General features: G+C 37.5%; 1 protein-coding gene across 1 annotated transcript; it reads right to left on the bottom strand.

Annotated features, from left to right (window-relative positions):
• Window positions 1–13,363: 13,363 nt before the first annotated feature.
• On the bottom strand, window positions 13,364–17,290 carry gpr78a (G protein-coupled receptor 78a). Its single transcript, XM_028802988.2, has 3 exons — window positions 16,041–17,290; window positions 15,434–15,547; window positions 13,364–14,846 (listed from the first exon to the last, which is right to left on the bottom strand). Exons 1-3 carry the CDS (start codon window positions 16,706–16,708, stop codon window positions 14,609–14,611), a joined length of 1,020 nt encoding a protein of 339 aa, XP_028658821.1. The 5' UTR covers window positions 16,709–17,290; the 3' UTR covers window positions 13,364–14,608.
• Between the last annotated feature and the right edge of the window lie 2,281 nt (window positions 17,291–19,571).

The following is a 19,571-nucleotide window of genomic DNA, read 5'->3' on the forward strand; positions in this document are numbered from 1 at the left end:
ATACTGTCAAGCAATGATGGATATACTGTATATAGCTGGTTTCTTCTGACTTTCCCAGACAGCTACCATCAAATAACTTCCTCAATAATTTGTGCAAAACATGGTATAATTTAATTCAAAATTGTATGCATTTATCTCAGCTCCAAAATGTAGCCAGGTCAAGACTCTAATTGTGAATGGTTTTGTCAGAAAACTCCCACACTAGGACACACATTTTTAGAATGTCCCATATTCCTACCTTATTGAAAAATTTAGTTTATTTACATCACAGTGATCCCTAAACCTCTGAAAGAACTTTTTGAAATAATATCTAATTGAACATTATTGTCTAATAAACAGTCTAGTCTAACTTCAATGTTGGTATGATACCTTATCTTACTTAACTGGAAAAATCATAACCTAGCTACCACATAACACAGTAGAAAAGAATACCTTATTTTGTTTACAATTTGAGAAGAAACTTCAGTAACACTTTAATTTAGGTACTGCAAAAATGAACATATTACTTAGTTACTATTATGTAACAAGACAGTAACAAGCACTTCTTTTGGTCTTAATATCACATCAATTATGTATTTATTCAATTCTGCAATGTGGCCTACTAAACTAACTTTACTTTGGAACAGTCAGATGTGGCTTAACTGATACAAGTGTCTCTTGATATTGCATATTTGAGTATGAGACAGATGAATTCTTCATATTTACAATTAGTTTTACCTGCATGTCAATATACCACACAGCACAAAGGTGAATGACCACTTTACTTCTACTTGTAAATGTCAGTAAGATCAAAAGGAGTCTTTGTTAAGGTCTTATTACATAACAGTGTATTAGTATTAAAAGCATTTTTGCAGTACGTAAACTAAAGTGTTACCAAACTTCTATCGAATTTCTTCTTGTATTTAATGTTTTTCTAAGTTAGGCATGCTAAACCTCTGCTAACCATTAAGATGCATCAATGTCTTTGAGTGATTACTTCATATTAAATCATCTGATTTTCTGTTCTCTTCTTAACGCTTGTGAAAGTTTATTTTTGGAAAGTTAAGAGGGTGCTCCCTGCTGGTACTTGAGATAATTTGAGAAATCTATTCTGAAGTACTACTTCTGGAGATTCAAACTTTCACATAGCTGTAGGATTAGTTCTTGTACAGAATGCAAAATTATTCTGACTATATGTATTGGTTACTGTTCATATTGGTGACACTGAATTGTTCCTATATCAAAGAATGTGCCCAGCAATGGACTGACATCCTATTTATTCAGGGTTGGTTTACATTTAAAAGCCTTGGTTGCCACTGACGCTGTACTGGAAACAGTGGAAAGTGAAAGGAAAAGTGTGTTGGAAAGTTGTTGTCAACAAGGGTAAAAGTATCTAATGTGATACACGTATTTATTTTTGAGGTAACTGCTAAAATCTCTGTTGTTCTTTATTGCATTTACTTTTGCAAGGCTTTCTTCATAATTTGATAATTGTTGCTAAAGCTTTATTCTGGAAATGATCTTACAATAATAACACTATTTTCAAGCTCTTTATTATCTTAACTCCATCTGTTCATCTCCATCACTTTTTTTTCTGTGTTTCATGCTGTTTAAACACTTTCTGTGTTATCATGTGTTTGTCATCATATTCATACTGTAAACTATTCTCTTTTGGATGTCAACTATTTCACCTGCTTACAATACCATACTGTTCTTTTGAGTGCAATAAAAAGGAGATGGGCTAAACATGTTACATAGTTGCTGCTACAGTATGTACAGTAGCACAGTATATACAGTCATTAAGATAAAACCTTCAGAAAGAAGCATTTACCTCTACCTTTAATTACCCAGAAGAGAGCAAACAATGTTTTGACATGACTAGACATCACCTTATTATTCTTATCAATCACACTGTCCTATTCATTTTCTTATGCAATATTGTATAATTCTATTAAATTCTTAGTAAAGTCTTCAGCTCCCTTGGCTCTCATAAGCTTTATTTTGTTCCTTACTTGAACTGTTATGCAGAGTTTTTCTTTTGTTTGTGTCTTTCTTTTTTGTGTAAATTCCTTGTTCCAGCCTTATTGCAGTGGAGAATTTCTCCAGGTAAAATTTCATCTAAGGATTAGTTTCACAGGCATTGTTGTGGAAACGAAGTCTTCCAGCCATTAGTGCAGTGGAAATCAATATTCCTAAAAACTGTCATAAGCTGACAATGAAATATGCATCTGCTCCTATATCCCAGTGGGTTAATCAGCTGAAAACATAACATGAAAGGAAATACTGTATGCTCCAGGATGTTGAATATAGGCAAGGCACTATATAAATAAAATGTATTCTTGTTATCAGACATATTCCTAATCTTCTTCTTTGTGTCATCATGTCTTTCTTTCTCTTTTAAATAAGATATTAACAGATAGCCAATCATATATAACATTTAAGAAATCTGCTCAGACTGCAGATATGTTCTTGAAATGAAAGGAGCTTTTAAAGATGAAATATATATATTTTTTTTAAATGTGTGCATTCCAACCCTTTTTTAAAACACAGTAGGCAAGGTTATTAGTAAATCTATGTTTGATGCCAGACAACTAACAGGCCTGACAGTCATCCTATCACAATATAGATTTTCTGTTTGCTTTGGGAACCTGCAATTACAGCATGTCTGGCCCTGCTATTTAATTATTTTTAAGTGTTCTGAGCACCTTAAGATCTTTGTCTTCCCTGCTTACAACATATAATGATGTTTGCCCCACTCTTCTTCTTGCCTTTGATATTTCAGAATCGATTTCTCTTCTTAAAGTCTCCTCATCATGGTGGTAAAAATGTAACCAGTATAGGTGCTGTGATTGTTATTTTCTTTTTTTGCCTCAATCATGATTATACTTTATATTTATGAAAGAAGACATGTGAAGGTTAGTTAATGATTATTATCTGTATATATTCAAATTTGAATTATTTTAATCTTTCTTTTGTGTATTTTTCTTTGCATTTCTATTAATTTATTTCTGTTTAAAAATTTCTGTTTCTTTCATGCTTGACACTCTAGGTGTATTAGCATTAACATATTTTGCACACGCATTATAATCTTAGATATAACATTAAAAAGCACCTACAATTATTTATAGTGCCCTCTACTTCTGATACTTAAAAAAATAGTATCGTTAACAGTGATTGACTAGAGGAATCATAAAGCAAGTCATATTTACTTTGATGATCAGAATAACATATTGCATTCTTATGAGTTTCCCATGGGCTCACCACCTATGGGAGGGGCCAAGGAGGTTGGGAGACCTTGGCGGTCCGATCCTCGGCTACAGAAGCTGGCTCTTGGGACGTGGAATGTCACCTCTCTGAAGGGGAAGGAGCCTGAGCTTGTTTACGAGGGTGAGAGGTTCTGGCTAGATATAGTCGGGCTCACCTCAACGCACAGCTTGGACTCTGGAACCAATCTCCTTGAGAGGGGCTGGACTCTCTACCACTCTGGAGTTGCCCCTGGTGAGAGGCGCCGAGCAGGTGTGGGCATACTTATTGCCCCCCGACTTGGAGCCTGTAGATTGGGGTTTACCCTGGTGGATGAAAGGGTAGCCTCCCTCCGCCTTCAGGTGGGGGGATGGGTCCTAACTGTTGTTTGTGTGTATGCACAGAACAGCAGTTCGGAGTACCCAACCTTTTTGGAGTCCCTGGAGGGTGTGCTAGAGGGCATACCTTCTGGGGACTCCCTCGTACTGCTGGGAGACTTCAATGCTCACGTGGGCAATGACAGTGAGACCTGGAAGGGCATGATTGGGAGGAATGGCCCCCCCGATCTGAACCCGAGTGGTGTTTTGTTATTGGACTTCTGTGCTCGTCACGGATTGTCCATAACAAACACATGTTCAAGCATAGGGGTGTTCATATGTGCACTTGGCACCAGGACACCTTAGGCCTCAGTTCGATGATCGACTTTGTGGTCATGTCATCAGGCCACATGTCTTGGACACTCGGGTGAAGAGAGCGGCAGAGCTGTCAACTGATCTCCACCTGGTGGTGAGTTGGCTTCGATGGTGGGGGAGGATGCCGGTGAGGCCTGGTAGGCCCAAACGTGTTGTGAGGGTCTGCTGGGAATGTCTGGCAGAGCCCCCTGTCAGAAGTAGTTTCAACTCCCACCTCCGGCAGAACTTTCGACCAAGTCCTGAGGGAGGTGGGGGATATTGAGTCGGAATGGGCCATGTTCCGTGCCTCTATTGTTGAGGCGGCTGACCGGAGCTATGGCTGTAAGGTGGTCGGTGCCTGTCGTGGCGGCAATCCCCAAACCCGTTGGTGGACACCAGTGGTGAGGGATGCTGTCAAGCTGAAGAAGGAGTTATACCGGTCCCTTTTGTCCTGTGGGACTCTGGAGGCAGCTAATAGATACCGGCAGGCCAAGCGTAATGCGGCTTTGGTGGTTGATGAGGCAAAAACTCGGGCATGGGAGGAGTTTGGGGAGGCCATGGAGAACGACTTTTGGACGGCTTCGAGGAGATTCTGGTCCACTGTCCGGCGTCTCAGGAGGAGGAAGCAGTGCAGTGTCAACACTGTATATGGTGGGGATGGTGTGCTGCTGACCTCAACTTGGGCCGTTGTAGGTCGGTGGGGGGAGTACTTCAAAGACCTCCTCAATCCCACTAACACGCCTTCCAATGCAGAAGCAGAGCCTGGGGACTCGGAGGTGGGCTCTGCCATCTCTGGGACTGAGGTCACCGAGGTGGTCAGAAAACTCCTTGGTGGCAGGGCCCCGGGGGTGGATGAGATACGCCCGGAGTTCCTCAAGGCTCTGGATGTTGTAGGGCTGTCTTGGTTGACACGTCTCTGCAGCATCGCATGGACATCAGGGACAGTGCCTCTGGATTGGCAGACCGGGGTGGTGGTCCCACTCTTTAAGAAGGGGGACCGGACGGTGTGTTCCAACTACAGAGGGATCACACTCCTCAGTCTCCCTGGAAAAGTCTATTCGGGGGTTCTGGAGAGGAGGGTCCGTCAGATAGTCGAACCTCGGATTCAGGAGGAACAGTGTGGTTTTCGTCCTGGTTTGCGGAACAGTGGACCAGCTCTACACTCTTAGCAGAGTCCTGGAGGGTGCATGGGAGTTCGCCCAACCAGTCTACATGAATTTTGTGGACTTGGAAATGGCGTTCGACCGTGTCCCTCGGGGAATCCTGTGGGGGGTGCTCCAGGAGTATGGGGTACCGGACCCCCTGATAAGGGCTGTTTGGTCCCTATACAACCGATGTCAGAGCTTGGTCCGCATTGCCGGCAGTAAGTCGAACCCATTTCCAGTGACAGTTGGACTCCTCCAGGGCTGCCCTTTGTCACCGATTCTGTTCATAACTTTTATGGACAGAATTTCTAGGCACAGCCAGGGTGTTGAGGGGTCTGGTTTGGTGGACTCAGGATTGGGTCACTGCTTTTTGCAGATGATGTTGTCCTGTTTGCTTCATCAGGCCGTGATCTTCAGCTGTCTCTGGATCGGTTCGCAGCTGAGTGTGAAGTGGCTGGGATGGGAATCAGCACCTCCAAATCCGAGACCATGGTCCTCAGCCGGAAAAGGGTGGAGTGCCCTCTCAGGGTTGGGAGCGAGATCCTGCCTCAAGTGGAGTAGTTCAAGTATCTCAGGGTCTTGTTCACGAGTGAGGGAAGAATGGAGCATGAGATCGACAGGCGGATCGGTGCAGTGTCCGCAGTGATGCGGGCTCTGCATCGGTCTGTCGTGGTGAAAAAGGAGCTGAGCCGTAAGGCAAAGCTCTCAATTTACCAGTCGATCTATGTTCCTACCCTCACCTATGGTCATGAGCTATGGGTAGTGACCGAAAGAACGAGATCGCGAATACAAGCAGCTGAAATGAGTTTCCTCCGCCGGGTGTCTGGACTCTCCCTTAAAGATAGGGTGAGAAGCTCAGTCATCTAGGAAGGGCTCAGAGTAGAGCCGCTGCTCCTCCGCATCAAGAGGAGTCAGATGAGGTGGCTCGAGCATCTGATCAGGATGCCTCCTGGACGCCTCCCTGGTGAGGTGTTCTGGGCACGTCCAACCAGGAGGAGGCCCAGGGGAAGACCCAGGACACGCTGGATGGACTATGTCTCCCGGCTGGCCTGGGAACGCCTCGGGATTCCCTTGGAAGAGCTAGAAGAAGTGGCCGGGGAGAGGGAAGTCTGGGCATCTCTGCTCAAGCTGCTGCGTCCGCGACCCGACCTCAGATAAGCGGAAGAGGATGGATGGATGGATGGATGGATGGATGGATGGATGGATGGATGGATGGATGGATTCTTATGAGTTAAAGATAAAGATAAAGTTTAGTTTAAACTGTAACGGTGCTTCAATGAAAAGAATTTCCTAGAAAGGAGAATTTTTAAAAGTACACTAATTTTTAAATATTCTCATTTTATTGACATCAATTTAGAGCTGACTCTTTAAATAAACAAATTAAATTTTAAAATGTTCAAATTGTTTGCCTAGTTTTACATGTGAAGCATTTTTAAGTTACTGTAAAGGACTTCTTCAAGGTGATACAATGAGGTAGTAATGGGGATTGAACTGACAATGCTGTGGATTAGAATCCCATTCCTTAGTGACTAGGGCTCAGCACCTGCCTAGTATATAATTAGTCTCAAGGGTAAAGTAAATTAGAGAGATTGAAAGACAATCTCCAGTGTCAAAAGCCAACTCGCAGCCAAGTTAATTATTTTGAAACTGACCTAACAGTCATTGATGAAACAAAACAAAAACACAAGCCTTAGCTCTGTGTTTGTGAAACTCTTTGACTTCCATACTTAATCACTTTTCTTTTTGGACACCCTTGTTGACAATCAAGACTAACATTAGGGGCTGTTCTGTGACTCTATGTCTGCAATATTTCTGCATTCCCTTTTGGCTGTTCTAGTGTCCAAGTTTCTATTGCAATATGTTATTTTTCATTTAACTCTGGATCCTAGAAAACAGAATGTCTACAGTCATATGTCCACAATAGAGTACCAGCCCAAAAGACGTGACATGGTGCTATCACAACAATTGAGCCTTATACATTGTCACAAGTCACAGTGAGAGTGAGGATGTAGTTGTTCTTGTATATTCCTTACAATCCTTCTTGCATATTATGTCTACACGCCACTCCGGCTTCTCAGCACATAAATGGGTGCTCTGTCTTTTGAGTAAGTGAAGATACTGGATGTTTAGTTAAGAAAACAGATTTTATAGAAATTTACTAAAGAAATTATATCCTGAGTGGGCCATTACTGTAGCTAAAATCTACATCCAAAGCAACTCAGAGGCAGCCAACAATGTTAAAAACTGTGCTTTTATTGAATAAACCACACAAAAAACACAAAGTAGAAACTTAAATTGAATATAGAGAAAAAAACAATCTGAATCAGCCTGATAGGGTCTTTCGCATCTTTAAAGTTTTTCTAAATACTCTTCATCATACCGCCATCACCCCCACTGTTTTTCTTTCACTCTTGACCCTGGCCTGTCCCTCTAACCAATGGGGCTTTTCTCCACTTCTAGTCCCAACTCTAACATTCTCTTCAGCAAAGGACCTTAAATTCCTTACAATTAGATTGAGGCCACATTACTTTTGTAATAGAGACATCTGGTAGCACTCTGTCAAGCAACTGCTGGTGTCCTTGCACACTAAGCCTTTAGTTGCCCTTCAGAGGGTAGGTCTTCAAGGCAGATTCTCAGCTTACTGCTTTAAAGAGGACCCCAGTTGCATTCTTTTAAGTCTAGACTGTGTGTTAACACTTTTTGGGCTAAAGATGTCTACTTAACTACTTGCCTGCACCGAAATTTAAATGGGCAATATGGCCCTAAATATGTCTACTTGGGACTTGTGTTTCTGTTATGGTTCAGTCTGGATTATTGCCCTGGAAATAATTTTACTTCTTCTATATTTATTATTTTTGTTCTTTTTTATTAAGTTCCCATCTTTCATTATTTCTATTCTTGGTTTCCCTTTATATAAGATTGTTTTTCTTTGATTATGTTTTCTTTATTCATATAATGTGTTACTATGTATTTTTGTTGTCTTATATGTTTTGTATTTTGTGGGTGGAACCCAAAAAGGCAGGGCTACCCAGATTGTGCCCAGAGTGCCCAGGAGGGGATAGGCAGCCAGCTGGCTGAGTTCTTCAGGTCTATGACCATGTCTGACTTTGCCTTTGACTCTCTCCTTTATAATTCTGATCTCCTCCATTATCAACTGGCCTTAGTTTAACAATTTCATTAATGGACAGATATTGTTGGTGTCCATTTATGTTAATTAGTTTCTGCATAGTTTTTTGTGCATTTTAGCAAATTTATATCTTTATATTTACTACTGTTGTAATTTAGCAATCAGTATAATCTATACTTGCATTTTATGTCAGAATTTGTCAAAGTGCTGTGAACCTGAACCAAAGGAAATGTGCTATACAAAAACAAATTTTATTGGATTGCATTGATGTTGCGGCTGAAGGACTGCCTTCGGCCTTTAGATCCTAAATCTGAAAGCAGATCCTTCAGTGTCATTGTAAAAGTGCATTTAATAGTAAGTACTGATTTTTCTGATTCTGGATTATTTTACTTCTATTCCTTGATTATGATGGTTGGATTGCATTTGTAGTCTTGTTTCATTTTTTGGGATTTTTTTTGTTTACTAACATTTATGTAAATAAAATGTTTCTTTAGCCTTATCTGTGATAGGCAAAGTTTTTTCTTTACTTCTCCAAAGAGGGGCATTTTGCTTAATTTTTAAATATTTTGGAAGTATTTTATACTTTAAAATCCAGAACCCCATTTGGCTTCAGTAGCCCGAAACCAGCCTGTGGAGTCTGGAGTCAGAGTGCCTGGGGTAGGCCTTGTTTATTAATGTTTTTGGGAGCCTTCACCCTCTTCACTATAGCTGGAATAATAACAGTTGTCGCCAGTGAATCAGGAGGTGTTCTGATTTCCTATCAAGCAAAAAGTAGCTTTACTCACCCTTTTTATGATTTTAGAAAGGTTTCTGGCAGGTCAAAGGTGTGAATAAGTGATCAAGAGCTGATGAAAATTGATGAGAGAAAGCAGAGATGAACTCAAGGAAAGGTTAGGGTCTGAATCTCAGAATTCAAAATATAGCTCAAGTACAAAATGCAAGTGCAAGAATCATAGATGAAGAGGCAAGCCAAAGGTCCTGACATGAATGTGTTTTAATTACCCATAACTATCCAAGAATTTAGTCGATTGTATTTTATAGCAAATCCAGCGCTCAGATGGCAGAAGCTATGCACCACTGTCTTATGTAGGTGGAACTAAATAACATAATAGGTCGTGTAACTTCTACTACACATGACCAACAAGGGGTATAACAACTTTATAGCCATGGAAATGCCAATGATTGATATAAATTGGTGGCAAATATACCAGCAAATGAAACAAAACAGGGTTGCCAAAAAATAATAATAACATTTTCAGAACTCTCTGTTTTAGGAGTTCCTAAACCAAAATTATAACAATTCACATCCCTGGCAATTTCTGTTTTTTCTACCCTCTAATGGCCTGCAAAAATATTTTGTTTTCACTTCTCTGTCATATACTACATCCCAGGTCTATTGTTCTGCTAGAGCATCCAGTACATGAACAGTGCTTATTGCTCCCTAGTCCCCTATGTATTTACAAACTGGTCAGTTTAGTTGTTTTGGCACTTCTCAGTATGGGCCTCTCTCTCTTTCTATGATTATAGCTTGAACTATTCTGCCTTTTTCTATGCTGGAAATGCCCATTACCCCTGGAAAAATGTTATCATTCAGTTACCATGTCACAAAAAAAGTTATTGCTATTCAATGCTTTACATTGCTGTAGTACACATCTTCATTATTAATGTCAGCTTTTTGATGTACTGTATATTTTAGATGTTGCATTAATGCTTTGGAGAGAAGTTGCGCCAAACTACATCAGTGACCTTCTCCATCACTGTGTGCCTGTCCGCCCACTAATGTCCTCTGATTCTGGCAATCTTGTTGTGCCCCACACTAATCTACACTCCATGGGTGACAGGGCCTTCAGCCGTATAGCGCCCAGACTCTGGAATAACCTACCAAAATTAATCAGGTCAGCTGACTCCATGAATTCTTTTAAAAAAACAACTCAAAACTCATCTGTTCAGGAAGGCTTTTAGCTCTACCTGACTTTATTGCCCTTCTTTCAGTTTATCTCTATGTCAGGATGCTCATGTAACCTGTGTGTGTGTGTGCTAGACCATCAATTATGTTGTCTGTTAGTAAATTCAGAGAAAAAAAGCCTCTCTTACTCTTCTTTATTTATTTATCTGGTTTAGTACAATGCTATATACTGTAACCCTGCCATTCTTTCTTAAACTCTGTGAAGTGCCTTGAGCATGGGAAAGACGCTATATAAATAAAATGTATTATTATTATTATTATTATTATTTTTTTTTTTTTTATTATTATTATTATTATTATTAAGTTATAAAAGGACACAACAGCTAATCTAGATTAAAAGGTCACAAACACTTCTTGCAATGCTGAGAGTCAGATTTAAAGTATTGTTTTAGAAATGTTAAAAAAAACAAACTAGTCAATGCTTTTTCTAAACAGATCCATTATAAATTATTATAAAACAGGGGAATAAAATAACATAATAATCACAAAATCACTGTTTCCGAACCAAACATTGACAAATTGAAAATGTCTTGTATTTTTCTTTCCTATTTAATGATTGATGATTGATATTACATACATTTTAAGTGTGCAAATAAAATCCTGATTTTTTTTTTCTTTTTTTCAAATTGCACTTTTATCACAAGGTCCAAGTGGAATCCCACCTACACCAAGGTAATGTGCTGTCAGCTGTCTCAGCATGTCATTAGACTGTAGGAGGAATTCACAGCACCTAGAGAACTTCATAAAAACAGCATTCAAACTCCCTGTAGAAAGTAACTCAGCTCCGACATGAGCCATATATCTAAATCGTAGAAAGTGTCACTACCTTTTCAGGAAAAAAAAAAAAAATGTTATAGGATATATAAGCTTATAGGCCTTAATGCTGTTCTTGTAAGTATTATTCTTCATGTAGCATCCCTGAAAACTACATCAAAACAACTAATGTGATTTTATTTTTCTGTATTGAATAAGCTATGTTAAGAATTTTAGAAGAAACAAACATTAATATGCAATCTTAAAATCACTATATACTACATTAATTTTTCTCACCTGTAAACCAGTTTTAGGCCCCATATTATTCTTCTTTTGAATTAAATTTATTCATTACTTCACAACTGGATCAATCATACTACCTTCTAATTTCCAATGCTGAATGTTTTCAAAACTCTGATGCTGATTTAGAGAATTTAAAATTTTCCGCATTTTCAAGTTTATATTTTGATCTGACTGTTGGAATGTTTATTTATTTTTTAATTTGATTAATCTGTACCTGCCATAATTATGTGGTGCTGATGTGCTGCTTATAAGGTTCTTGTACACATAATCAGATGAATAATTTAGTTTTTGTCATTTATTATCATATATGCACACTTTAAGTTTCTGATGACTTTCCAGTAGATATAATAGATATCAGTGATTCAAGTCGAACTTGCATAAGAAACTACTTCATAGTCAAACAAGAAAAAAAAAAGTTAGAAAGTTTAATAAAGAAAGCACAAATAAAAAGTATTGTAGTTGATTTTAAGTGCAAGTAGTCATTTTGGAGAGTCATAATGTAAATGGCTAACACTAAGAGTATACTGTAACATCAGAAAAGCACATAAATTACTAAACATTATTTAAGAATTATCAGCCAATATATCTGTCCATCCATCCAGCTCGGTATTTTCAAAGCCACTTTATCCTGAGCAGGGTCATGGAGAAACTGGAGCCTATCCCAACAAGCATGAGAGACAAACAGGAACAGTCCCTGGACAAGGTACCATTCTATCACAGGGCACACACACACACGCATACACACACACAAGGCCCAGTTTAACATCACCAATCCAGCTAACTTGCACATCTTTGGACTATGGAAGGAAATTGAAGCACCAAGAGGAAACCCATAAATACATTGGGACCATTTTATCAATCTACAAACCATTGCCTTTCAATGATCCTTAGTGAGCAAATTATACACTGTTACCACCCATGTGTAACCAAAAGATTTTTCTTTTTATTTTAAAGAATTTTTATTTTCCAGAACAGGAAGATACTAAACAAACAAAGCATTCAGGTATATCTAAAAATAGTTTAAGAAATGTTAAGATAAGGCTGACTCACTTAGTTCTGGAAGCCAAGTATTAATTAGTCATCAAGCTTTGATTACTTAAAGCTATTTGTTTGATGGATGATTGGTGGCACAATGCAAAGAGATTATTACTCCTCCCTCACAGCTCCAGGGCCAGAATATGATTCTTTTCACACCTGTAGTAGTTTTCTCTGAGTGCTCTGTATTCCTTGTACTTACTTTTTTGATCTACATCTTTAGGCTTGCTTATTATAAATGCCTATCTGTCTGTATGTGTGTATAAATGCAAAGAACTGGCACTATATTTGAGGCTTGTGCCTGCATTGTGCCCAGTGGGACCCAAATAGGCTCTGGCTCCCAGTAATTTTATGGCAGATTTGGAATATGGATTTATCTGATTTAAAATACTAGTACTAGGCAGGACATGTAAAAATTGAAATTATTTTTTTCAAAATTCAGGTAATAATCAGATTAAGAGACTACTTTAATCAGCTGTAATAAGATGGATATCACACGGGAATTGCCGCAGAAACTGTTTTTAAAGGGATTGTACGATTTCAATACACTGTTTTTTAATGATAGCTCTTCGGTTACTTCTGTGTAAAATGCTGCTGCTGTTCAGCTCTGAGTAATGATTTGGATTTTCATGTAAAACACATTTCAAGCCACAATACAATAATATATAAAACTTTGATTTATTGAATTTTTTGTAGTTTATTGGCAGAAATTTCACAAACAAAGTTCTTATAAAGTTCTTATTAACTATCAAAATACACAGGATGCTTAATACATTTTTATTAGCTTTATTGCACATTATTTTCTGGATCACAAGTAACGTACCATATATTTCATTGTATACAGTATGTTCAGTTATATACACAGTTTTATCTAATACTTGATTTAAAAATGTGCACTGTTAAGCACAAATCTGTGAAATCAGAGAAGTTAACCTGTTGATTAATACCCCAAAGTAACACTTTAAACTCTGAAGTTAAACAAATTACATTGTACATTCCTCCTCTGAAAAGAGGTCAACTTTATTTAAAAATAGTCAGACATAAATAAATCTAATGGAATAAACTCTCTGCTTCAGTGCAAAAAAATAACAAATAATGTACATATGTATGTATATATATATATTTATATATGTGTGTGTGTGGGGGTGTGTGTGTGCATGTGTGTGTGGGTGTGCATGTGTGTGTTACAATCAAAAAACAATGCCAGATAATTCAGAGTTCTTGCAGCTTGACAATACATTCAGTTTAAAATAGGTAACAAATACAACTTTGGCTTTATAAATCTAATAACACTGACCTATGGTTATCAAAAAGTGCATGAAATTAAATTATGTACCAGTTCATTTTTAGCAGCCTTTCTACCACAATATGACACTAACTCACAGAGTAATGAATCTTCCCATTTTCTTTAGCTTTCTGGGAGGATTAATAATAAGATTAATGTACCTGTATAATAGTCTCTGAAGTACTTTCAGTATCTGCCTGGAAACAAGCTTCAGGTAATTCCTTCATTCCTTCTTTGCAGTATCTCTTGGGAAATCATTAGTTTTAAATAAAAGAGATACACTTGAAAATGTTTAGTAGTGGTCACCAGACAGTTACAGGATTTTAAGAATGGAAGGTTGTTTAAATCCATTATGGACATGGCATAATCAATTTGTTTAAACTGATGGTATCCCAGAATATTCCAGTTTCCAATGTACGCATTACTGTTTTAGTAAATTTCAGCTAATATATTCGGAAATATTTTAATAAACTGTGCACTGTGACAATGTCAATGCAGTTTATTTTAAACCATGCTACTACCGATTTATAGAGAATGTGAGCTGGATAGCTCCTGAGTTATGAATTTTTCTTCATGCCTTTAGAATCAGGTAAACATAATTTAATTAAATGTAATGATGTCATTCTGAGCTTAAATGGGAAAAGGTTAAATAATTCTTTATTAATTACTGTGCAGAATGTATATATGCCCAAAAAGAAAAAACAATAGAGCTACATCTGTTCTGAATCTGATTGTAACAATATCTGAAGTATTTATAGCATCAACTTATTTCTTTTTTGGAACTGTTATTTCCTAGAATACTTTCCAATAAAAATATAATCTGCTTTTTCTATTTATATCCATAGTAGATAGTAGTCATAAGTTATAATACAATTTATGCACATAATTATAGCTGACTCTTTCAACTAACATGTTTAAAGTTATAAATTATTGTCTTGGGATAAAGGGAATGTAATGATATAAAAAAGTTATAATTTTAGATATACAGTACTGTAGAGCTTCACAACATTTAATGAGGTTTATTGACTTCTATTATATAGTGGTTGCTGTATATTCTTCTGTTCACAGAATTTTTATTTTTGCTTCGTGCACATAAAACCCTCAATTTGTCCGCTGCAAGCAGTAGTCATTTTCAGTATCTAAAGAACTGTTATGCCCAGATGATGGATATAAATCCCTTTTGAGCATTCTGTTGACAATGTTGATTAAGACCTTCTTGTATTGTTGTCGCAGCAGTGAATAAACAAAAGGATCTGAAGCAACCTTGCTATATGTTAGGCACTTACTTAGGATTCCCCACTGCTGATTAATTGTTACAAATGGAAGGAGTTCTATTAACCTGCAAAGAAATAAAAAAAGGTCATTCAAAACATTGAGAACATACCCCATGTAAATCTGGCAAAACATTACCCAAATCTCTTGTCAATTACACTTTCATAAATATGATTGTGGGTTTGTGTTTATCATATGCCATAAGTGAATCTTGTTCAAAGATCTTTAGCTATTAGGTCTTGGTTTCCATTAACTTGACTTACAATTCTTGAACTTACCTAGAGTTGCAATATATGAACTATTTCAAATAAAAAGTACCTTTTCAAATGATATTTGCTTTAGCAAAATGGTATTCTCTATCTATCTATCTATCTATCTATCTATCTATCTATCTATCTATCTATCTATCTATCTATCTATCTATCTATCTATCTATCTATCTATCTATCTATCTATCTATCTGAGTGTCTGCATACACACAAGACATTTTTTGTCCTGTCTGCTTGCTTTTCAGCTCCCCACTACTATTGGTAATTAATGAAAAAAGAGGTTTGAAAGACCTTTACTACTTCTTACAGTTAAACTAGTGGGGTTTCATTCATTCTTACTAGTTATTTAAGTGAGTGAAATATACATGAAATCATTTATACTCACCTAGTAATCACATAAGGGGCGAAACAGATAATAAAAGAGCCTATAAAAATGCTGATTTTCTTGGTGGCCCTTTGCCGTCTCTTTTTCTGTTCAACAAGGCAGCGTTGCTTAACACTGTAACCAAAGCAAAGTAAATATATTGGCTGAGAAATGTGCCACATATTTAGGGATATTCCAGGTAACAGCAAGGTTTTAGAATGGTAGGTAATTCGGAGCATTAAAATAAATTCCACAACCAAATGAAATTTAAATCTTTCCTGTATATTTACGGACAATATAGCCATATAGTGCCGTGAGGATGTTAATGATTTTATTAATATTGTTGTGGGTGAAAATAACTTACTTAAATTTCTGTTTCCTACACCAAGTTCTAAATTAGCCTTGAATGAAGTTGCAGAAATAATCACCCCTCCTTTCATTATTATTATTATTATTTTGCAAAAATTATTCATATCTTAAATATAATTTTTGTGTCACGTGTAATAATAATAATTCGATTTTTAAAAAACTTTCGTGAGCATTCAGTGTGTGTCACGTAACTCGCGCACTTTCACACGTTTCTCAAAATACTTACACATTTTACATAAATACAGTAAATGAAAGATACCTTGGATGGATATCTACCAGCAAAAGTAGCGTCTGCATGGTAATAATGTCTATCCTCTTGCAATGAAACCTTGCTACTTTTAAAACCTTTAGATATGTGAAGCATAAAATGAGCAGAGAAAGCATAAAACTTGTGGCATGAAACACGATGGTAAACACGGTAAAATTTCTCCGTTCACGTTCTTCTTTTAAGCGCAGTGTGCATGTTGCATAAATGTGATTGTAGTCAACCCAGGAAAAAAGCAGCGAGACCATGGCAAAGGTAAGAGAATGAAACCATGAGTAGCACATCATGAATAAGGCATCCTTGTATCGCATTTTGTTCGAATAGCTCAGGGGAAACACCACAGCTATCCATTTGTCAATGCTGAGAGCTGCCATGCTTAGCATCGTGTTGATAGTCAGGAAAGTCTCCAAAAAGCTTACTGCTCGACAGATACAGTCGCCAAAAGGTTGTTGATGCTTAACAATTCCAAGCAAAGTGGATGGCATGTTCAAAACAGTGATGAGCAAATTACAAAATGATAAGTTCATAATGAAAATACCTGGCACTTGCTTGCGGATTTCGGTGCTGCAGATGAAGCACAGCAGCACCAACAAGTTAGATATTAATGAAACAATCACAACAACAGCAATGAACACTGCAAATAGAATTTCGGTAAAGTCCATCGCTCAGAAGTACAATTTGCACGTGATGATTATGTTCAAGCTTCGATAAGAAGGCATCTCTTAAATGACAGTTTCTGTCGTGCATTTCCCTCGTATCCTTTTGCGCTTCTCATTCTCCGTGTCCAAGATCTCGTTTTCCATGTGCTCGGCAAGAATTCAAATCTCCCAAAGTACTGTAGGTTATGGGAAGGAACTATCCAGCGTCCTGAAACTGAAGACTCCTCTCAACTATGCCCAAACCTTTAATCATTCATTTTAAGCCTACACAAGCATTACGTGTACTCCACGTTACCAGATATATCATCACCGTTGCTCCGTACTGAATAGCAGACGGCTTGATTTTTACAGTCGTCTGCCGCCGGCAGTAAAACGAAATGAATAGTGTAGGCTCGACTTGATCATACGTTTATCAGTGGCGCCTCACAGCGATCATGCGCAGGAGATTCTCTCCCACGAATATGCACACACACTCACACACCATGAGACAAATCCTCATGAAATTTTAATCGCATGTCACTTTTATTAGTGTAAAGGGCAATGATCAAATGTGAGAGCTGCTTTCAGTTAATTGTTCTTACATGAATCATTAAGAATGATGTAGCTTTTTATGTAATTACTTTTATTTTTTTAAATAGCACATACTATAATTCTCATAGAAAGAGAACAGCGGGAGCCCTTTTTATAGATAATACTTTGTAGATACAAGAAATGTCTAATAAATTAACGCAACCCGGAATTCCAGAAACGACGTGGAGACTAGCACTTATTCACAGCTAGAGAATCAGATAAATAATTGCTTTACACAGAGCCTGACAATAAGCACCAACGACGCAGCTTACATAAAATATAACATTATAGTAGAAGACAAAACGCCACAATAGCTGTTCAAAGGGGAGCACAGCGTAACATAAAACGACATCAGTGATCAGAACTGGAAAAAGTCACAGTTAGTACCAATTTTCCAGTTTATTACTCTAATTGCCTTCTTTTCACAAAAAAAGGTTATTTTTAAAGAAGCTAGTACGTTGTCTTCGTGCTTGCGAGGGTTTTTCTCTGGCTGCGCAGATGTTCTTCACTCATCAGAAGACGTGGTGTTAAGTAAACCGGCAGCTCTAAACTGGCACAAAGTGAGTGAGATCGCGAGTGTGCCCACAGCGACGAGGTTCCCGTCTTTGTTTCCTGCTTTGCACCTGATATTGCCGGGATAGACTCTGTGTCCCCGCAAATCTGCACTGAGGGTTTAATAATGATTGGAAAAACTGAATCTAAGTGACATCTTGTTTTTATAAAGATGTACTTTATGAACTCAAGGTGGAAAAACCAAAATAAATGTCTGTTGCTTAAAAAAAGAACACCCCTGTTACTGAGAGACTCTCCAAGTAGTGGCGCACAATATACTTTAAAAGCTCAATAATTTTAACGATGTTTTAATTTTATTATAAAGAATAAACCAATCAAAATGCAGCAATTGCACATAAGAATAGCTACAGAAAATTTACTCACCACATCTACTTTAGTCCTCTCACAATGTCATATAGGGTTTGCACCTCATTGTCATCGGAATAGGCTTCAACACCCCATGAAGTTTTACTTTATAAATACTTTCTGAAAATAAATTTATATTAAGTTAAATGTCACATTTATTGTCATAATAAAATGCACATAATAAAATTCTTACTTGCCTGTCTCCCACAGACTTGAGAATAATAGAATATCGTAAACAGACACAAAGAAGAGGGATATATCACACATTACATGAAACACATATTCAATACATGCAAAACCATGCCTTTTTCAGTGCAAAAGATTGTTGAGTAACTTTAAGATCTGTTGATTAAAACGGTCTCTGAATGCATACAACTGTGAGTGCAAATGGTTCTGTTTCATGTACCAGAATGGAGAAGGAAGATAAGAAACTGTAGGATAGCTGAGGTGTTTAATAATACTCTATGCCTTTTTAGGACAGCGTGTTTCATATTGCCAAGAATATTTGTGCTTTTTTATTGGATTTCACTTTTGAAATATACTTATTGCAACATGAGTTTTTATCTTTTTGTGACATCATCTTACAAGCAATTTCCTTGATATTTTTTAATGGCCCTGATCATTTGGGTGCTGTTGTGTTGTGTATACCATCAGCTCTCATTGCTAGTCACAAGTGCCAGTGACGTGAAGTATGAGATATCATCACACCACTGCTATAAAAGATAAAAAAAATAAATAAAGGAAAACCCTTTGGAAAGACTAGTTCTTGAACATTTACATTTAAACAAGGAATTTGATAATATTTTGCTTGGATTTGACTACATTTTGGTTTTGACAATGATTATTGTATTATGTCTTGGTCTGGGTCAATACTTCATATTTTTGTGCTGTGATCCATGATGGATTACTGAATATCCTTTTCTGACATGTTCCTTTAGTAGAAACAGCAAATCAATTTATTTTGTACTCCATTTGGACTGACCATGATCCAGCATGAATGTAACATTTTTACATGATGAGCAGAAGCAGCCTGTCATATTCTGTGCCAATGTCACCACACTCTTCAGTTGTGTGTCGCCCTGAGCTGAGCTATGGACATACCCAGGATGTCATGCAGTCAGTGAAGGCAGATTCCACTGTACACTAATTACATTTATGAGCATAGATGGAGGCACCTTTGGGTTTCCTCAGACATCTAAGTGAGTAAAGGCAATGGTGAGCATTCTTGACTACAGCTTAGATTTGTTGTGCCTGCTTTAGGTTGTCAGTGATGGTGATTTCAAGTATTAAATAAAGCTGACCCTTCTCTACAGCATCCCCCAGTATGGATGGGAGTGTGATCTTCATCCTGCTTCCTGAAGTCTATGACCATTTCTAT

This window comes from Erpetoichthys calabaricus, chromosome 5 (assembly GCF_900747795.2).
Source record: "Erpetoichthys calabaricus chromosome 5, fErpCal1.3, whole genome shotgun sequence".
NCBI lineage: Eukaryota > Metazoa > Chordata > Cladistia > Polypteriformes > Polypteridae > Erpetoichthys > Erpetoichthys calabaricus.